Source organism: Macaca nemestrina, chromosome 11 (genome assembly GCF_043159975.1).
Source record: "Macaca nemestrina isolate mMacNem1 chromosome 11, mMacNem.hap1, whole genome shotgun sequence".
Classification (NCBI taxonomy): Eukaryota; Metazoa; Chordata; class Mammalia; order Primates; family Cercopithecidae; genus Macaca; species Macaca nemestrina.
This window is the reverse complement of record NC_092135.1, coordinates 51751550-51772984: the sequence shown is the minus strand read 5'-3', so window position 1 is coordinate 51772984 and position 21435 is coordinate 51751550. Positions and strand designations below refer to the sequence as shown.

Below are 21435 nucleotides of genomic sequence, written 5' to 3'. Positions count from 1 at the left end.
ATTATTCTTATTTTCAAGATGAAAAAGCTGAGGCTCATAATAGCAAATGAATTTAACAAGGTCACACCTTCAGGGAATGACAGACTGATTAAAATACAAATCTGTCTCATACAAAAGTGCATTTGTTAACCACTATACAGTAAATATTTAGGAAAGTATTTGAAGCTAAGACTATGTCTAGCCAGACCATAGACAGTTTCTGGTGCCAAAGTAAGGAGTTATGACTTAGAGCTGCCATTAGTTGGAAATTATTGAAGGACACTGAGCAAGCAAGCAACAGCCACAAAATAGTGTTTCAGGAAGATTTATCTGCCATCAGTGTGGAGAAAAGATTGGTAAGGGAAGAACATCAAGGCAGCAAGAAGGTTCAAAGAAAAAAGCACAATGTCAAGATAATTTCAGGAACTAGTCCAAAGTAAAAGTCTATAAATCATTGGTAACATCAAATTGTTCTTCAGCTTGAGATGTGGACCTATTACAAATGATCATTCAGGAAATATTTATTGAGGGTATGCAATGTTTATAGCCATCATCAACAGTCTCTATCAGATACTGCATGTCAATTGGTAAGACAAGATCATCTGTATATGGTCATGTTCACCTCATTCCACGAGGTACGCATGTGAATAACATAAAAAACTTACTTAAATATCTTCAAAGAACATATAAAAAGTAAAAGGAGGAAAGGATGTCCAAACTACATCAAAGTTTATTCATTCATGTTGCTTCTGTACCTGCTATATGAAAGACACTTTGTTAGATGCTTTCCTTAAATCACAGATCAATCATAGGTTCTGAACTCAAACTGCCTTTGGTAAGGCAAAAAAAGCACATAAATAGCTGAAAATAATAATATTATAATGGGAGACGTTTAGATAAGGTACTATATGAGTTGGGTTACTGTATGAAATGTGTTACTGTAAATTTGGCATTGCAGAAACCTTCAGTGAGTAGCTAGTAATTGAGTTATAAAATATATTCCACCAAAGTACATCAAAAATAGTGTATCAATGGATTTGTGGTAATGCTTGGTAAACATTAGTAACTCTTAATGATATCTGGTACAGCAGATAAGATGATGTTGATACATTTCAGAAAAAGATATAAAATTAACAAGACCAAAAGCAGGGTTGTAAATTATAGAGGTATTTTCACAATCACTGTAATTTTTAAATAGAGCTCTAGGTCAGAATCCTCAAAGCTCTCAGTAGTTTTAGCTTGGCCTCTACTACTTATCTAACTTTGATAATTGATGTACTTTCCTCGGATTTCCATTTCCTTGTTAGGAAAAAAAAGGGGCTATGAACGACTAACCCCTCTTTACATAGAAGAGTTAAATATTTTATCAATTAATAAATTGTATTTACATGAGATTTTATTTGAAAATGTATTCTATGTCATTGAGAATTTTCAGAAGTTTGAAAATAGCTTAGATGAATTCTAAGACTGTGACCAGTTCTAAAACTCAATGACTACCTTTATATCATTCTTTTCATTTATTCTTTGTCACATGAGTACTAACTCTAAAGTGTTACATAATACAAATTCTATCAATGAGGCCACTTCATAGGTTAACCTGAATTATCTAAATTAGCAAGCTCTACTTCATTAAAGGAAGGAATTCCTTGACATATATGTCATAATATAGGCATATAACTCCATGTTAGGTGCAGGAAGTATCTGCATCATAAGCTAAAGCAATAAATGTCCTTATATTAACATTAATACACTATTTTATATTAGGTACAGCAAGTACCTAATATAGAGTTATATGCCCATATTATGACATCATCCCCAATTCATTTGTAGCATTTTTGTCATGAGAAGTAATGACTGCAAATTATGAAATATAACCAGCAGCCTACATATAAGTTGATAAATGTTATATATTCTCAATATGTAGTTATTGTTTTTCTAATAAGGGGACTTCCATAAAAATGCATTACATTTTTATAGAACTATATATTGTTTATCCTAATATTAAAGTTAAAAAGACGGAGAAGGATATTTGTGGTAGCATCTTGAACCAGGAATCAAGACTTCTTAATATCACATCAATATCCTGACTGAATCACTTTGTGATTTGGGACAAGCCATGTTTTCACTCTTCCTGTATTTTTATGACTGTGGAACATTTGAAAAATTGTTATTAGTTGCTATATTTGTTTCCTAGGGCTGCCATAACAAATAACCATAAACTTGGTGGCAAAAAAACAACAGAAACATATTCTCTCACACAGTTCCGGAGGCTAGAAGTGCAAAATCAGGAAGTCAGCAGGGCCGCACTCCCTCCAAAGGCAGTAGGAGAAACTCCTTCCTTGTCTCATTCATCTTCTCTGATGAACCCAAGCATTCCTTGGTATGTGACAACATAACTATACTCTCTGCCTTCATTTTCACATAAATTTCTCCCTTCTATGTATTTCTTTGCATTCTCTCCTCTATGAGGACACTGGTCACTGGATTTAGGGCCTACTCTAATTGTGTACAATCTCATCTCAATCCTTGACTAATTACATCTGCGAAGACATTATTTCCAAATAATGCTACATTCTGAGAGTCCATGTAACATGATTTTTTTTCTGGGACACTATTCAACCCATTATAATGGTTATGATATATTTTATCAATTTGTATAAAATATGAAAAGATTTACAAGTTATAAGAATGCATGCATTTTTATCAGTACTATAAAACTGTATCATAAAAGCAAATTTTGCAATGCTTTCAGTTGTTGGAAAACATATATTTGAAAACCTCATGCTTTCTTTATAAATTTTGTATGTTTATATACTGTTTATATTGTATATAGATTTCAAGTTAAAGTCTTGAAATGAGTCTCTCTAGTGGTAAATTATTATTGGAACAAAAGTTGAATTATTGCTCCGCTGATTCTTCTATCATGACAGCATTAAGTAAATATTCACTCAGTATTCCTTCCCTCATTCACACATCTGATGTGTCAGGCACTTCTAGATACTGGGGATACAGCAGTAAAACAGAGTTACAGGATTGTTAGCCTGGCCATGTGGGCTATATTTTTATTTTACAAGACTTATTTCTTCTAAAGTCAAAGTCTACTGTGACATTTCAGATAATGCCTGAAAAAGGTGAGGTAGAAAATTAAGACATGAAGTAAACTAGGGAAAGAACATTACACACAGAAGAGTTAGCAAGACAAAGGTCCTGAGGAAGAAAGATACCTGCCATATTACAAGAATAGCAAGAAAGCCAATGTGACTGGAACAGAATGAATAAGGGGAGAATACCAAGACCTAAAGTCAATGTGACTCCAGTGCTCAAGGCACAGAACTTGAGGAAGCCATTATAAGAACTTTTGTTTCTACTCTGAGTACTGGGGAGCTAGCAGAAAGGTTGGAACAGAGGAATGGCATGATCTGACTTAAGTTTGAATTCTAAATATACTTTAAAGAAAGTTTGCATATAATAATGCAAACAGGATGTGCTAATGTGAAATGGGAGAGAAAAGGAAAAGTTGAGAATATCTGAAATTTGGAATTGAAGCAGCTGGAGTGATGAAACTGCTAAAAATCGACATAGAAAAGATGACAAAGAGAGAAGCTTTTGATGAAAGATGAGAAATTCAGTTTTGGATATGGTAAGTTTAGATGTTTCTTAGAATCCAAAAAGATATATCAAGTAAGCCTTAGTCACAAGTGTCTAATGGCTATGGAAAGTTTGAAGTGATAAATTTATGATAAGGAATATAAATGAACAATATATTCAAAGAGATCACTAAAGGAATAAGTACAGAAAAACAACAGGTAAATCTAATTCTGCTTCTTGGCCTATCTCAACTTTAGGAGGTAAAGTGAAGACAGGGAACCTGCAAAGGATATTGTGAAGGAGTCATCAGTGAGGCAGAAAACCAGGAGGGTGTGACAGCCTCTAAGACAAGTAACAAAAGCAATACAAGGAGGAAAGGATGATGAACTGTTTCAGATGTTATTGATAGTCAAGTAAAATAAAGGTTGAGAATCACTGGACTTAGCAATATGAAAACAATAAGTGGTCTTAATAAAAGCATTTCTGGTGAAGTCATGGTGAAAAAGAAGCTGACTGTAGTATCTTTATGAAAGAAACGATGAACTGAATTCAAAGACCATGAGTACAGAAAATTTTGTCAAGATAATTCTCTCTGAACTTCTCCATAGTGATGTTTGAAAACTAAGTGGTATAGCACGTGTGCTTTGAATTCATGGCATGGTACGTAGTAAACACCTAATAAGTGGTAGCTCTAATAATGGTGAATATGTTTATAATGCACATAAACCTTCAAATTCAACAAGAGTGCCAATTTCCTTAAGAACAATCTCTCACCTTCAGTAATCTATCTTTTCAGATCCCGCTCACATCTTGAATAATAAATAGTAAGTAGGATTGGGCATGCCCCAAATAAGTAAAATAATAATGAAATAAATTATAACACACAGATTAAAGAAGAAAAGGAAAACACATGGAACCATACTATGTGGCAGAAAATAATTATAATTATGAATGAGGAACTAGTAAAGAAAGATTTTTAAATTTTTATCACCCCTTGGAAAATCCAGAGGAAAATGTTTAAGCAAATTATGATAGGTGGAATAATGTACAGTCAGTAAAACTGTGATTTAAGAAAGATTTAATACTGTAAGAAAATGTCCAAAATATAAATTCAGACAATAAAAGCAGAATGTAAAAATGAAATAAAGCAAGATCTCTATTATAAATATAAAAAATAAACCAAGATTATAATTGTAACAATCTATATATATATATTGGGCTTATAAGTTCTTTTATATACTTCTTCTATTTTTCTACATTGAAAAAAAAATGTTTAAATAGATATCATGTGTTATTGTAACCTAAAAGGAGAATAAGTGTTCTAAAAAGGAAATCACATATTTTATTTAGGTAATTTTTAATTTAAAAAAAATTTAAGTTTTTCTAATTAAAGGAATTAGATTTGTTTTTAAACTATTAACTTCAGGTAAATTATGGGGTTTGTATATTAATATTTTTCTCTAGAGGCCTTTGTGATGCCTAATGCATTTTTTTAGTTTTACCTCTTTAATTCTCAGAAAGTGGAGGAAGTGAGATTATATCTGGATTAGACTTTGAAGTATACAGACCCTGGCATATATATAAAGATTTTCTACAAGTTAATTTTAACATTACTAATAAGTAATGAGAGCAAAGACAATCCAATATATGTTACAAGTGAATCATTATCAAAAAATTAAAATACATCCTCATTATTACTCTAAATCAAAATATATACAGATCAAATTATTCAATGTGAAAAAAACTGAACACAGAAAAACTCAAAGAATTTGTGATTATAAACTAACTTAGCTCACAAATGTGTTTAAACGAAATTGTAAATATTGTGGTAAGATATGTATACACCTATACTGATGATGAGATAAGAAGATCAATAGCCTTGTTTTTAAACTATTAAAACAAATTATTGTTTTAAACTATTACAAACAAGGCTATTTAAAGCAGTGAAAGTTTCTATCAAGAGAATTAAGAGAATATTCATGTCTTTAAAAATTTAATCCAATACCAATAATCCAGTCTAAGAATATAATCAGAAACTACTTTTCAGAGGAAGGTGGAACAAAATGACCAAAATAACCCTCTAGAGATTGTTGCCCACAGGAACATCAAATTCAACAACTATCTATGCAAGGAAGCACATTCATAAAAATCAGATAAGCAGGTAAGGACCACATACCTGAGTTCAGCGTAGTAACAAAGAGGCATTGAGGGGATAGGAAGAACAGTTTTGCATTGCCTACAACACCCCTCTTCTAACCCCAGGAGGCATAGCCTGGAGAAAGAATCCGGGTGCTTGGAGAAGGGACAGCGAAGAAAGTGTGGGACTTTGCATTGAAGGTCAGGGCCACTCTGTCACAGTAAAGCACAACACAGGGAAAAATTCTGCTGGTGCTCACAGAGGGAGCACTTAGACCACCACTGGGACTGAGAGGTATCCTCTGCCCCAGTGGGAGGAAACTAAATTCTAGTCAGCTCTATCAGTGACTGACTAAAATGGTCTAGGGCTCCAAATAACTTTGAGTGGCATACAGACCACAGTAACTGCAGTCCTTGGTCCAACTCTGGTGCTAGGCTGGTCTCAGAGGTAGTGGACTTGGGGTACGGCCCAGAGCAACACCAGCTGTGGTGGCCAAGTGAGTGCCTGTGTCATATCCGTCCTAATAGTAGGCAGTGCAGCACTGGGAGAGACTCTTTCGGCTTGGGTCAGGAGGGGAGATAGTACAGAGGACTTTGTCTTGCAACGTGGATACTGGCTCACTCACAGCAAAGCAAAGCATCAGGAAGATTTCTGAAGTGCCCAATTCCAGACCTTTGCTCCTAAAGGGCATTTCTAGACCCATCAGGGGCCAGAAGGGAATCCACTGCACTGACAGGTTGGACCGAGTCTCAGCAGGAATCACCATCTGCTGCCTAAAGTGGCCTTGGGCCTTGACAAAAATATCCGTGGCAGAGAGACAGGAGTAGATGTGTTCCATGGGTGAGCACCACTAGTGTCCTGCTCTGGAAGGCAGGGGTTTCAGGTGTGACTCCTCATGATACCAGCTGTGATAGCCATGGGAGTACCCACATCACCCCTCCCTCAACTCCAGGCAGTGCCACATGGAGAAAATCTCCTTTTGCTTGGGGAAAAGACAGGGGAGAAAACAAGAGGCTTTTCCTGGGAACACATGGAATACTCTGTCTTCCCCAAATCCACCAAGACGGTGTATGTAATTAAGTGAAGAGCCACAATGTTCCTGTGCTTGTGGGGGCCACCTACCGCTAAAACAGCTGCAGGGACGACAAGTTTAAGTAAAAACACTCGATCCCCTTTGAATTCCTGGAAAGCCTTCTAAAGAAGGATGAGCACAAATATGCTCAGACTGATAAATACCTAACTATTCAATGCCCAGATATCAACAAACATCTACAAGCATCAAGGACATTAGGAAAACATAGCCTCACCAAATTAACTAAATAAGGCACCAGTGACCAATCCTTGAGTGGCAAAGATATGTGACCTGTCAGATAGAAAATTCAAACTACCTGTCCTTAGGAAGTTCAATAAATTTCAAGATAACACAGAGAAGGAATTCAGAATCCTCTCTTCTCAAGAAATTTAACAAAGTGATTGAAATAATTTTTTTAAATCAAGCAAAAATTCTAGAGATGAAGAATTCAAGTGACAAACTGAAAAATGCCTCGGAGTCTCTCAAAAGCAGAATTGATCAAGCAGAATAAAGAATTAGTAAACCTGAAGATAGACTGTATGAAAATACACAGTCGGGGTGAAAAAAAAAGAATGAAGTAATCCCACCAGATGTAGATAATAGCCTCAAAAGGGATAATCTAAGAGTTATTGATTAAAGAGGATACAGAGAAAGGGATCAAGGTAGAAAGTTTATTCAAAGAAATGACAACAGAGACCTTCCCAAACCTGGAAAAAACGTGAATAACCAGGTAGAAGAACATCAAAGAACACCAAGAAGATTCAAAACAAGTAAGATTACCTTAAAGCATAAAACATTTAAATTCTCAAAGGTCAAGGATAAAAAGAATCCCAATAACAGCAACAAAAAAAGCAAATAGCATATTAAGAAACTCTGATACATCTAGGAGCAGACTTCTCAGTATAAACCGTATAAGCCAGGAAGGAATGGGATGACATATTCAACATGCTAAAGTAAAAAAAAAAAAAAAAAATCCAACCTAGAATATCGAGTATTGTTTCCAGAAAAGTTAGGAGAAATGAAGACTTTCCCAGACAAACAAAAGCTGAGGAATTTCAACATCAACATTTCTTACAAGACATGTGGCTGGGCACGGTGGCTCATGCCTGTAATCCCAACACTTTGGGAGGCTGAGATGGGCGGATCACGAGGTCAGGAGATGGAGACCATCCTGGCTAACATGGTGAAACCCTGTCTCTACTAAAAATACAAAAAAAAAAAAAAATTAGCGGGGCATGGTGGTGGGCACCTGTAGTCCCAACTACTCAGGAGGTTGAGGCAGGAGAATGGCGTGAACCCAGGAGGCGGAGCTTGCAATGAGTCAAGATCACACCACTGCACTCCAGCCTGGGTGACAGAGCAAGACTCCATGTCAGAAAAAAAAAAAAAAAAAAAAAGTTAAAATAAGTTCTTCAATCTGAAACAAAAGAACACTAATGGGCAATACAATATGATACCAAGATATAAAACTCACTGGCAAAAGTAAGTTCACAAAAAAATACAGAATACCCTGAAACTGTAACTCCAGACTGTGAACCACTCATATATGTAGTAGGAAAACTAAAAACCAACCTATCAAAAATAGTAACAACAACAATTTGTTATGAGATCGATAATATAAAATATATAAGTAGAGATAACAGAAGTCTTAAAGTTGGGGGGATGGAATGAAAGTGTAGCGTTTTTTAGTTTTCTTTTTGCTTATTTTTTCCTTTTCATTGTGACCAAAGTAAAGTTGTCATTGCTTTAAAATCATTGATTATAAGATATTATCTATAAGTCTTATGGTAACTACAAAGCATCACATAAAATAGATACACAAAAAACAAATAGCAAGAAAAAAAAAACTTTCTACCAAATAAAATTACATATCCATAAAAAACATTAAGAAGAAAAGAAAGGATTTATGAAACAACCAAAAACCAAGACCCTCCTGTTCTATACATATAATCACAAATGGTAGAATTTGTCATTTGTCCCTTCGCAGATTCTCCTCTGACAGGAGGAGAGTCTGTTAAATAAAACAAGCCAGGCACAGAAAAACAAGTATTAAATTTTCTCACTCACATTTGGGAGTTTAAAAAAAATTGATTCCATGAAGATAGAGAGTAGAATGATGGTTATCAGAAGCTGGAAAGGGTAATGTGGTAGGGGTAGAAAAGAATAATTGGTTAATGAATACAAAAATACACTTTTGATAGAAGGAGTAGTGTTTGATAGCACAATAGGACAACTATAGTTAGCAATAATTTATTATAAATTTAAAATTAACTAGAAAAGAAAATTGGGATGGTCCTAAAACAAAGAAATCATAAATGCTTGAGGTGATACATATCTCCATTACCCTGATTTCATCACTACACGTTGTATACTTGTATCAAAATATCACATGTACCTCATAAACATGTAAAACTGTTATGTATCCATAAAAATAGTGAAACATACTTTCCATTACATAAAAAATGAGTCACATTTTCAAAGATAACTTCATAAAAATATTTATAATAACATCATTTAGTGGTAAAAAGTTGGGTGCAATCTACATGAAAATTCATGACAAATAGTTATGAATACTACCATACAGACATATGATAAAATATTATATGACCATTAAAACTATATTTTAAAGAATACCTTACAAAAGAAAAAATGCCCATAATATATTAATTTAAAAACTAAATTTCATTTTACTGTGAGGGCAATATCTAGGTGGAATTCAAATTTAATTTCCTCCTTTATTTTTATTTATATTTTAATTTTTTTACAATGAATATTTACTAATTTTATTAGGAAAAATAAATAGTACTATTTTTTAAAGAAATTCAACAAAATATATTTTTCATTATCCTTCAATGAAATATCTAGAGAAGATTCAGTCTGTAACAATTACATATTTTTCAAGTTATCTAATGAATTTTATGTCATTACATATAATACATAATGAATTTTTAAAAATAAACCTCAGTATTCATAACTAAATTATCCATATTAGCAATAGAAAAATGTATAAGAGAGTACTGAGAAATATATGAAAATGCTGTTCCTTTTTTTGCTTTGAGACAGAGTCTTGGTCTGTAGCCCAGGCAGGAGTGCAGTGGCATGATCTTGGCTCACTGCAACCTCCACTTCCCAGGTTCAAGTGATTCCTGTGCCTCAGGCTCCCAAGTATCTGGGATTACAGGCACGCGCCACCATGGCTGACTAATTTTTGTATTTTTTGTAGAGATGGGTTTTTGCCATGTTGTCCAGGCTGCTCTCAAACTCCTGAGCTCAAGCAATCCCCTTGCTTTGGCCTCCCAAAGTGCCAGGATTACAGGCGTGAGTCACTGGGACCCAGCAAAAAATGCTTTTCTTATTTCTAAAACTCATGCCTTTCTTATCTTCAAGGGATGTATATTTTTGAATGAATGGAGGGTTTCTTTTGGGGAAAAAAAGGAACTTTGACTCTCCTCACCCTCTACACCAAAATTAAATCAAATCTTAAAATCTAAAACCATAAATCTTCCAGAAAGAATGGCCTTGGCATAGGAAAACATTTCTTAGCTAGAACAATAAAGCATAAAAATACATTAGATTTCATCAGAGTTAAAAATGTCTGCTCTTTCATAGACCCCATTTAGAAAAGTAAAAAGGCAAGCCACAGGCAATCCAGTTTAAAAAATGAACAAAAGATTGAACAGATAGTTCATAAAACAAGTCTGGCCACACACACACACACACACACACACACACACACACACCCCACACACACACAGAGAAACAGAGAGAGAGAGAGACAGAAAGAGAGAAATTGATGCTCAGTATCAATAGTTATCAGGAAATCCAAGTTAAAGTCACAATGAGATACCACAATTAACTCAGTAAAATGGCTAAAATTTAAAATTCTGGCTATGATGTGTTGGCAAGGATGTTAAGTAACTAGATATTTCCTACATTGCCGATGGGAATAGAAAATAGTCTAACAACTTGGGAAAACAGACTGGCAGTATCTCACAAAATTAAACATACACTTGGCATATGACTCAGCACTTCTATCCTTTGGTATTTTCCCAAGAGTTGTGAAAACATATGTCCACACAAAGACTTGTGTATGAATGTAGCAGCTTTATTCATAATAATGAAAAGATGGAAACGACCTAAATGTCCACCAGCCAGCGCAAAAATAAAGATAATTGTACTCCATCCATATGGTATGGTCTAAATGTTTCCCCAAAATCCATATGTTGGAAACTTGACCTCCAGTATGGAGGTATAGGGAGGTGAAGACTTTTAGGTGTTTATGTAGAGAGACCTCTGTCCTAATTAATAGAATTAATGCCACTACTAAAAGGATTTATTGTGGCACATAAAGACAACAATGCTCCTCCTCTTTGGGGAACAAAGCAACAAAGCACCAACTTGGAACCAGAGAACAATCCTGCTTGTGCCTTGATCTTGGCTTTCTAAGCCTCCAAAAGTATAACAAATAAATTTCTATTCTTTAATAATTACCCAGTCCCACGTGTTCTGTTATAGCAGCATGAAACAAAGAAACCATACCACAGAATATTTTTATGCAATAGAACCACTGATACACCCAATAATATGATCAATCTCAAAACACTTATGCTGAGTAGTACAATTCAATTTTTCAGATTTGCTAGAATAGACAAAAGTAATCAATAATCACAAAAACCAGATCAGTGGTTACCAGGCCTCGAGTGGAGGAATGGGTTGCCTAGAGGTATGAGGGACATTGTGCAGGGGGAGTCATGATTGTGAGATTAAAACTGGGATGCATTTGTCCAAACTCGTCAAACTGTAAAAGTAAAATGGAGCTTTTTATAATATACCATAATAAAGTTGATTTTGGAAATAAGTTCTTTATTCCCAAAGCTATACTTACATGGAGTTTTACTTATTGGCTAATAAACCATGAGTTCTGCCCTATAATGTAATCACCTTACTCTCAGTAGTTATCCTTTTTGATTGAATTTTTCACTCTTAAAACTTTCCATTATTACTTTATTATTTGCTATTGTCTCCATTTATTAGCTGCTTTTTACACATAAGTCAAATATACCACCTATCTCCATCTTTTTCCAAGTTCCTCAATCTTATTTTCGTGAGTGCTCCTGCTGAGTCCTCTACGTACTGATTCATTCCACATACTCCACATGATACATCTATTCCATCTAGAACTCACTTTACTCTCTTGACTTACTGACTCCTGCAATGTCAATATGCAGTGATCTTATGAAAACCTCTGTATATCATGGAGACAGTGAAAGTATATACAATGTAACATAAGGCAGGTTCTGAAGGAAAAAATATCGTCTCCAGGCTATAAATTTGCCCAATTTGGGCTACAAATCAAATTATATGCACCAAGAAGAGACACAAGAAAATATTCTACGTTTGGGTTGTGTGTAAGGTAAACAATTTTTTAAGTCTATTTGAAGTTACGTCAAGTTTCTTAATTACATACATAAACTGGCTACTCTATGATCATGAAAACAGAGTACCAAACTTATCATGCATTCCTTATTCAATCAGCAGTTGTTAAGTGAGCACCCACTATAAGCCAGGCACTGTTTTAGGTGATAAAGATAGAAGTGGACAAAATTTTATTATAGCCAGTTGTCTCTGTACAACATAGTCCTTTAATTAAAATAATTTCTACTGAATAGAGATAAAATTTGTCCATTCTCATTTTATTGGTGGACAATTTGGTAAACGGTTTTGCTACCCACTCTCTAATCAATCAATTCAAGTATTTGTGGAATTGAAAATTTGATCTTCAAGCTTGTAAATTTTGTTTTCTATAGCTTTTATTTCCATTTGTTCAAGATTATCTATTAATTTTTGAAAGCATTTTGCTAAATACTCAACTACGAAGTTGGGTCTGCTAATTTTTTCATTGTAATTCTTTTATTCCTAATTTTATATAAAGGCTGTTGTATATACATGTCTATAATTGTTCTGTCCTCTTGACAGACTGTTACATTTATTATTATGTAGTACCTCCCTTCACACTAATACATTTGCCTTATATAAACATGAATGAAAATATCTGCCTGATATTTACATTGCTGTATTAACTTATTAAGTATTTGCATAGAATATGTTGTTCAATATCACAAAAAAACACAATATTAGACATTGCCTTCAATGGACAGATAGCATCCTATAGATTTTTTGGTCTTAATTTCATATAGTCTCTCTCTCCTAATAGCACAGCACTGATGTGTTGACATTTCATTCACTTAATTCCGAATTCCTTTCTTCCCTGCTAAACATGAAAACAAGAATATGTATTCTTTCTCTTACTATCTCCAGGCTCTGTCACAATCAGTATTCAAGTAATGTTTCTTGGATAAGTTGTCTCACCTTATACTACATGAGTAAAGATTTTTGAGTAGTTACTTTTTTATACTTTATTGAGGTATAATTGATATACAAAACTAAACATATTGATGTATACATTTTGCTGAATTTGGACTTGAGTAGTTACCTTTAAAAATAATATCTAAACTCAATTTTACAGAATGAAAATCTTTATTTCTCTCACCAATTAATTTGTAAAGTAAAAATTTTAAATGACAGTATTCCATTTAGTTATCAATTTGAGTGGTTTTAATTAATGAAATAAACTTCAGTATGAATTTTTATTTAAATAAATACTAAAATGTTTTAGTGCTATTGTATTATAAACATCAGCAAATAATCAATCTGAGATAGGAGGTAAGACTCAACTACAGAGGCAGGCCTTGGACACCAGACCAGATTGAGGACTAGCTAAAACAAGCCAGGGAAAAAGCAGCTTTCACTCAGACATTCCCACCACTACCAATGTCAATTTACCATTGACATGGTGATACCCTCAGAGTTGCTGACCCTTTCCATGGCAATGACCCAATGATTACTACCCCTTCCCTGAATAAACTGCCCCTTAATCTCTTAATCTGCATGCAATTAAAAATGGGTATAAATGTGACTGTAAAACTGCCCTGACTGCTACTCTCTGCCTATGGGATGGGCCTGCTCTGCAGGAGCAGTCACAGAACTGCAGCACCACCAGAGCTGTAACACTGCCTGTTCAATAAAGCTGTTTCCTTCTACCTCTGGCTTGCCCTTGAATTCTTTCCTGGGCAAAGTCAAGAATCCTCATGTATTAAGCTCAACTTTGAGGCTTTCCTGCCTTGCATCAGCTTGGCACCCAACATGGGGCAACGACAGAAGATGGTAATGGGTGATTAATGAGGCAGCAGTCAGCAATCAGCGAAGCAGCAATTGGCAGGATTAAGGGAACAGTGATCAGCAGAGCCAGTGGTGGCAAAAAGTCATCAGAAGACTGAAGATCGGAGAGGCAGGAAAACAGAGTTGTAACGCTTGAGCTCTGTCACTACCAAAGGCTCTTTCCAGAGCCATTATTTTCCCTGGCAGGCAGCGGAGCTGATCAGATGAACAAGCAGCCATAGTGTGCTGCCTCATGTGACACTTGCCTCTCTGACCAGAAACTTAGAGGGTTACTGGCCATGCAGGCCCCTCCCACTGTGGCAGTTGAGCCCACTGGTGAGATGGCTGTGATGCTGTCTGCTTTGTGTGGGGCCCAAATCTCTGACAGGCAGCCCTGTCAGTTACCTGCCTGTACAGGCCTCTCCCACCTCAGCACCCAAGCCCATTGGTGGGGGGCAGCCATAGTGCCCTCTGGCTTCTGTGGAGCCTGCCTCTCTGACTAGTAATGGGCAGGTTACCAAACTGGTGCAGGCCTCTCCACCTGAGGCAGCCCTGCTGAACTCCCCCAAGCTGTGGTATCCTGGAGAGCTCTTCATCAAGTCCCACAGTCTGTGCCATTTCTGCTGAATGGGTGGTATCCCCTCTGCCCTTCCTTTAATAGTATTTGGTAAAGCTAGGGAATAAAAGCCTTTGGCTAAACTGTCAGTTCCTCACAGTTTTGGTGCCTTGAAACACATCCTTGTCACCCCTTCTCCAAGTCCTTTGTCTTCTAACTCCATTTATTATTATTATTATTATTATTATTATTATTATTATTTTTATTTTTATTATACTTTAAGTTCTAGGGTACATGTGCATAACATGCAGGTTTGTTACATATGTATACTTGTGCCATGTTGGTGTGCTGCACCCATCAAATCATCAGTCATTTACATCAGGTATAACTCTCAATGCCATCCCTCCTCCTCCCCCCTCCCTATAATAGGCCCCGGTGTGTGATGTTCCCCTTCCTGAGTCCAAGTGATCTCATTGTTCAGTTCCCACCTATGAGTGAGAACATGCAGTGTTTGGTTTTCTGTTCTTGCGATAGTTTGCTGAGAATGATGGTTTCCAGCTGCATTCATGTCCCTACAAAGGACACAAACTCATCCTTTTTTATTGCTCCACCATTTGTTTTATTTTCTTCAATGATTTATGCCTTAAAATGTGTGTTTCATGTGCAGTCTTAAATTTGCTTTAAACTTTCTGTTAATTTTGAGTGGACAATTAAGGCAGGATACTTGGTTGTTAGAGGTTCCCTGTTGTGTTGACTCTGGGATGCCAGAGTCACACTGTTCTGTGACCCCAGCTTGGTCTTGGGTTCACCGTTGGCTGCCCCCTGGCTGTCCCAACGTTTTCAGCATTTGGTGAGGGGACCCTCGTTGGCTGACACTCAGTAACTCTGGGTTTTCAGCATTAGTATTTTTGGCCACCCCCGAGATGCTCTGGGATTTTCAGCACTGACATTCTCTCTAGTATGGTTGGTTATAGCCCCTCCCCCTAGGGGAATATTGGTCTTGCCTTTTTCTGCCCTAGAGTTAGAAGTATTATTTTCCTAACAGCCAGCTGCAAGTCCCTTCCTGTGTGCTGTCTAACAAGTGAATTGCTCAAGCCTCTCTTGGTCAAAGGAACTGGGAGTTCCTAGGCCCCTGGCCTGATGGACAGCCACTTACAGCAGTAGACAAGAGGCTATCCAAATATTTTTGGTTTTGGTGTCTCCACTATTGGATAGAATCTCCTGCAATTCAGGGCCTCTGAGGTCTCCCCTTGGGCAATGTTGTTTACCTTTTCCTTTCTCTCTTCCACAGCCATTTGTTTATCCTCCCTTTCTGTGTAACCCTCTCTCTAGAATTTAAGTTCAACATCCCACTGCCTTTTTGTAGCTTGTAATCTAATTTGTAACACCTTGCTACCTATGAAAAGTGGGAATGTAAAAGGGAAAAAGCAACTTGGCATTTACTAAACTTAGGCTAACCAAAACCCTCTGTAGAGATCCTTACTAGACATGGGTACAACAGCAAGCATCCCAGAGGACCCACCACTGGGGTATATTTTAGGCCAATGGAGCAAATTCAAATTCAGCTAAAAGAAGAAGAAACTCATTTAGTATGGCAATAATATTTGCGTTCAACGCAAATTGACAAGCCAACACATTTGACCTAAACATGGTTCTATATGTTATAATGATACTTTACAATTAGACTTCTTTCCTAAAACAGAAAGAAAATGGGAAGAGGTCCCTTATGTATAGGCTGTTACGGACCTTTACTGGCTCATGTTACTTCCAGGCACCAGAAATCCATGCCTAAAGGATCCCCTCCCAGCTGCTTCCCCTAGGAGGCCTACTCCTTCCCCAGGGTCTCCTCAGTCCACCAACTCTGAGTGGGTTGGGGGGTACCACCAGTTCTCTAATGAAGGACTGTACCCCTAGGACATCAGGCACACCTCATCCTTATCCAGCTAGCCTCAGCCTATACCCCTTGCTGCCCTAGAAAGTAAGCCCAACCAGTACCATCAGGAGTCAGCCCCACACCAGCTCCTAAAGTCAAATCTGTGTCCATTGCAGGAGGTACCTAATAGAAGTGAGGGAATACTTAGAATACAAGTGCCATTTTCTATGTCTAATTTGACTTTATATGAAGAGAAAGGTGGAAAGTTTGCGGAAAATCCAGAAAAGTGTATAGAGGAGTTTGTTAAGTTGACCACGTTCTTTGATTTAACTCATCATGACTTACAAATAGTGTTACCTACTTGCTCTGCTGTGGGAAAAAAGTAAAGGAAAAAGTATACGGTTAAGTCAGTCAATTATGACACAGTTAGAGAACTATCTCAGGGCAATAGAAAAAAAAAAAAAAGAAATAGCCAAAAAGTACAATTGTTAACAGTTGCCTAAGTCCCCTGCCCCCTAAGGGTTACCTATCATGAGAAAATGTTATGAAATTGGCATCTGGGATCAGATGCCCAGACAAGAGCCCCTAACTTGCCAGCTCCTGGGCCAGAATCAGTGTACCTACTATAAGCAAGAGGGCCCTTGGCAATAAGCATGTCCTAAATGTCCCTGGTAAGAGAGAGAAAAAAAAGCCCTCCATCAATTCTAGAGCTAACCTTCTTCCACTAGCCCCAACAAACTGCCTTGTTCAAGTAAGTTTACTGGGAGTCTTGGACCGTTGTCCCTGCAGATGGCTTCCCACAGTGGCAGACAAGCAGCTGCCTGAACACTTTTCTTCAGTGACTCCACTGCTGGCTGCGCTCTTTGGTAGCTCAGGGTCTCCCCTCAAGCAGTGCTGTTCGCTACCTCCCTTTCTTATTTGATGCTATCGGATCCCCTTCCCTGCCTCTTCCTGTTTTCATACCTATTGGGGCAAACAAAATTTGGCCAAGTAGATGTTCCCAATTTTGTAAATAACTTGAATCCAGTTGTCTTGTGTAGGTAACTTTATCTAGTGTGTTTGTTTAGGCATATAAACATGTATTGTGATATGTGTTTTGTCTAGCATGCTATCAAATTGGTTTATAAATAATCTTCATAAATTAAATAAGACTAGTCAAAATTTATTAGTTTGAAAATAATGTTATGTCTTCTGAAATTTGACATTAAGATTTTTACCTTGGTAAATAACTGATGTTAATAGGTTTTGGAACGGTTAAAGTGGCTTTAAATGGTGACCAGATTTGCATAACAACTTGGTTCTTGGAGATAGTCTACACAAAACTGTTAAAAGTGAAAGAATGGAATAGATGCTTAAATAGTGAGTTTATTATGTGGTTTAAAGTCTTAAAATTATAGAATAATTCTTATCTGTAGAATGCCAGTGTCTGGTGGGCAGTTTAGGATTTCTTCCTTGCTAGGTTTACATAAAATGTGCCAAAGAAATGTATTCTTCATTGGGAAAAATAATTTTGTCTAATTTGGTAGTTATTAAAAAGGAGGTTCAAAATATGAGGGAACCCGTGAGTAAAAAAGAGAGATGTAAAGAACATCATGAATAGAGGATTTATTATTATTTTGCAAGGAAGGATATAAAGAAAGAGTAATTTTGTAAGAGAAGGGATCTTGTATAGTAAATTCTTGCCCCAGAGTAAAATGACTGGTTATTTAAGAAATAGGCAGCATAGAACAAGTCAGAACATTCTAGCATGTTATAGATGATCTGCATAAGTTTTGAAAAGTTTGTAAAGGAGAATATATGGATGTATTAAAATGAAATTGTGTATAACAGGCTTTTTAGAAAATAGTCTCTATATCTGAACCAAATTTTCTTAAGGTATTAATTTGCTAAATTACCAGAAACTTTTATTTTCAATCCTGTGATCTACTTCTTTTGAGAGCTTCTCAGATTCATGTAGCACTCTCCGTTGGCTTTTCTGTCAGCTCCTTTGAGTTTTTCTCCTCTGATTATGACTGCTGTTGTGGCCTAATGCTAAAGTGTTTTGTCTTAGAGGTCTGTGGGAACAGTGTTTTCTCCCAACATAGCTTAATTCTATGCTATTGGTGTTCTTCAACGTGTAACCTCATTTTGGCTTTTGGTTTTTGCTTAGAAGTGTTTTGAGATTGTCAGGTGCTTGCCCAACTCCATTCCCTTCAGCCTATGGATTTTGGGTTTTGTTTTGTATCCCACTTTTTTTTTCAGGGTGTGCTGAAGGCAGTGTCAATGGCCAAGCTGTTATTTTGTCCTGTACCAATGCTAGGGTAGTACACTGCCAGCTTCGGGTCCATCGTGTCCCTTGGTAGGGCCCCCAGAGCCAGAGGACTTCAAGTCAGGGGAATTGTAGTCAGCTGGATGTTCTCGGCCAGATGAGAGTGGAGGTGGGCAAGCACTCCTTGGCAGTCACAGAGCTGTAACCCCACCAGAGCTGTAACACCGTTCAATAAAACTGTTTTCTTCCACCTCTGGCTTGCCCTTGAATTCTTTCCTGGGCAAAACTGAGAACCTTTACAGGCTAAGACCCACTCTGGGGCTTGCCGGTCCTGCATCAAATCCACACTTTTTTAAGAGAAACCATCAATGATCCCTGTTCCTAAAGAACAAGGTTAAGATTCCTTTCCCTAGTATTCATTCCTTTAAAATCCTTCTCCTGATGTTCAACCTAAAATCTAGAAACTCTTTTATGACTGATTCTGCTTCTATCAACGAATTCTCTGATTTCTTATATCCATATTTTGGGAAAGACCACCTGCTTCTCCTGATACTTCACTTCCTTCTGCTATCTCTTCCCTCCCAATTTTCACATGTCCATAAAACTCATATATTTCAAGGCCTCTTAACTCTTATGCAAGTTTATGTGGTGCTTCTCTTAGAGCAGGTACCATTTTCTGTTTTGTAATGTATTATTTATGAACGCATCATACCTCTAGTACATCTACTGAATGAATGAATGGTATCAAATATTTTTATTAAGCTTTGGGGAAAAATTGGTGTTCCACTACTGCTTTCAATTTTTAACTATTTTTTTCTGAGACTTGTTAGGTTGACCCCACAATTCACTGCTGAGAAAAACTGCAGTCTAAATTAATCAGTGTGCTCTAGAGACTCAATAAATGCAAAATTGCTAGTCTAAAATAAGGCTAGGTGAGCCTGGAAAAGGTACTTTTCACTTTTCTATTAAATAAGATGTTTTTTTACCCAAAGTCAGTGGCCATCTCTTTCTATGTCCTCCAGAAATACTCCTGTTTGTATAAATACTTCATACATAGTATATAAATGTTATGATTACTTTGGCTAAAAGGAGTCTAGGCATGCCTGGGTCAGGGGCACAACACAGTCAGTCTACTGTTTCAACATATGGGCTCAAAATCTGACAAACCAGCTGTGAGTCCTTTCTTCTTTCTTACTAGAGGTTTGTAACCTTGGGGAATTTAAATAACCTTTCCATAGCCCAGTTTCTCATTTGTAAATGGGTATAATGATAGTACCTCCTTTTAATGCTGCTTCTAAAATTGCTCAAAATAATGCTTGTAAAGTACCTAGCACAGTAAACCTAATAATTTTTTGCTATTTATTATAATAAATTATTATAATAACTATATTTATTTAAATAATTATGATATTGATTAAAATTAATTGTTATTCCTGACTTGACTATGCCCGTGTAGAAGAGCAGAAGGGTCAGAGTGAATTGTGGATAAGAGCATGAAAGAGCAAAGCAAATATCAGAGGTCAAAATTTTATAAGGCCTATTAATTTTTAGAAACTGTATATAGAACTGATTGAAAATTATCCAGGACATATATGCCCTTAATCCAAATCAATTGTGTTGGTATATTCCACTGTTTTATAATTATAAATATTATAATCTGAACATTCCAGTGGTCATTATAATTTATTAAGGGCAATTCCAATATTGACAATGCATTTTAATCAATCATACCCTGTACCTATCTTGCAAAAGATGAAGCCATATATTTTAAAACTTTGCTGTTAGTTTTATTGCTTTAATTCACCAGTGTTTAGTTTTCCCCTATGTAAACACAGGAATTCTCCCCCAAAGCACCAAAGATTAATCAGACAAAATCAACAAACATTTGCTGTTTAATAAATGAGTGCATGGCTATAAGGAGGAGATAATTTAAAAAGCTAAAAAAGAAAAGGCTGACACAACAGCCTTTTGCCAAACATGTAAGAGAGCAAGGCCATATGTCTCCCTGGATTTATGAGAAGAAACCTTAGTCTCCCTGGCAGCACCAAGAAAAACGTAGAGGTTTTGAACTGAAATCATTGGTCAGCAATTCCACTCATTTTCTTGATTTCCCCCAATTCAGAGCAGCATTGGGGAGGTCTGAGGGACAAAAGTGAATAAGAGCAACTTAAAATGCCAGAGAAGGTGATAACTGTCTTACTAATTATCTGCAAGCAGAATGATCACTAGTAAATATTTTCCTGGCTGAGAGTTACACATCCTACAGGCTAGGGAGACCTGGAGGGTGTAGAGTGTCTCTGAGAGTAAAGACAAAACATGGAGTTTTCAGAATGTGTATCTCCACACTGGTATCCAAATGAAAACACAGTGCTTGAATTTCAATGCAAACTGGTATTTACTGATGACAGAATCATTTTGTGAACTTATACTATAATAACCAAAGCTCGTTCCATTGGTTGTAAAAGTTCTGGCAGATCTCTTTACCCTCTCTTTGTCTCAGTTCCTCACATGTAAAATAATAATAATAATAATAATGCCAACTTTACAGATTTTTGGTGAGAATTTACTAACGTAGCACTTTAAATAATTTAGAACAGTTAATACTTAAAATTATTATTGTGTTATTATTATTGACTAATGTATGTATCTTTTTTCTATAGAATCAGAAATTCTTGCTTTGCTATTTTTCCCTTTTTTCAAGTAAATTTCATTTCATTTCCTATGCATATGTCATATGTTTAAAGTTCAGAATAGGACAAAGAAA

The 21435-nt window shown here is 36.3% G+C and overlaps 1 protein-coding gene across 13 annotated transcripts in view; it reads right to left on the bottom strand.

Moving 5' to 3' along the window:
- LOC105493237 (polypeptide N-acetylgalactosaminyltransferase 13) overlaps positions 1-21435 on the bottom strand; it is a 623722-nt gene that overhangs the window by 508408 nt on the left and 93879 nt on the right. The window contains exon 2 of one of the 13 annotated variants that reach the window (XM_071072788.1): positions 11467-11574. The exons of the other annotated variants lie outside the window; for them this stretch is intronic. Within the exon in view, the coding sequence (XP_070928889.1) occupies positions 11467-11512 (46 nt within the window). The 5' untranslated portion in view covers positions 11513-11574. The remainder of the gene's footprint in view (positions 1-11466; positions 11575-21435) is intronic. 13 annotated transcript variants of the gene reach the window in all.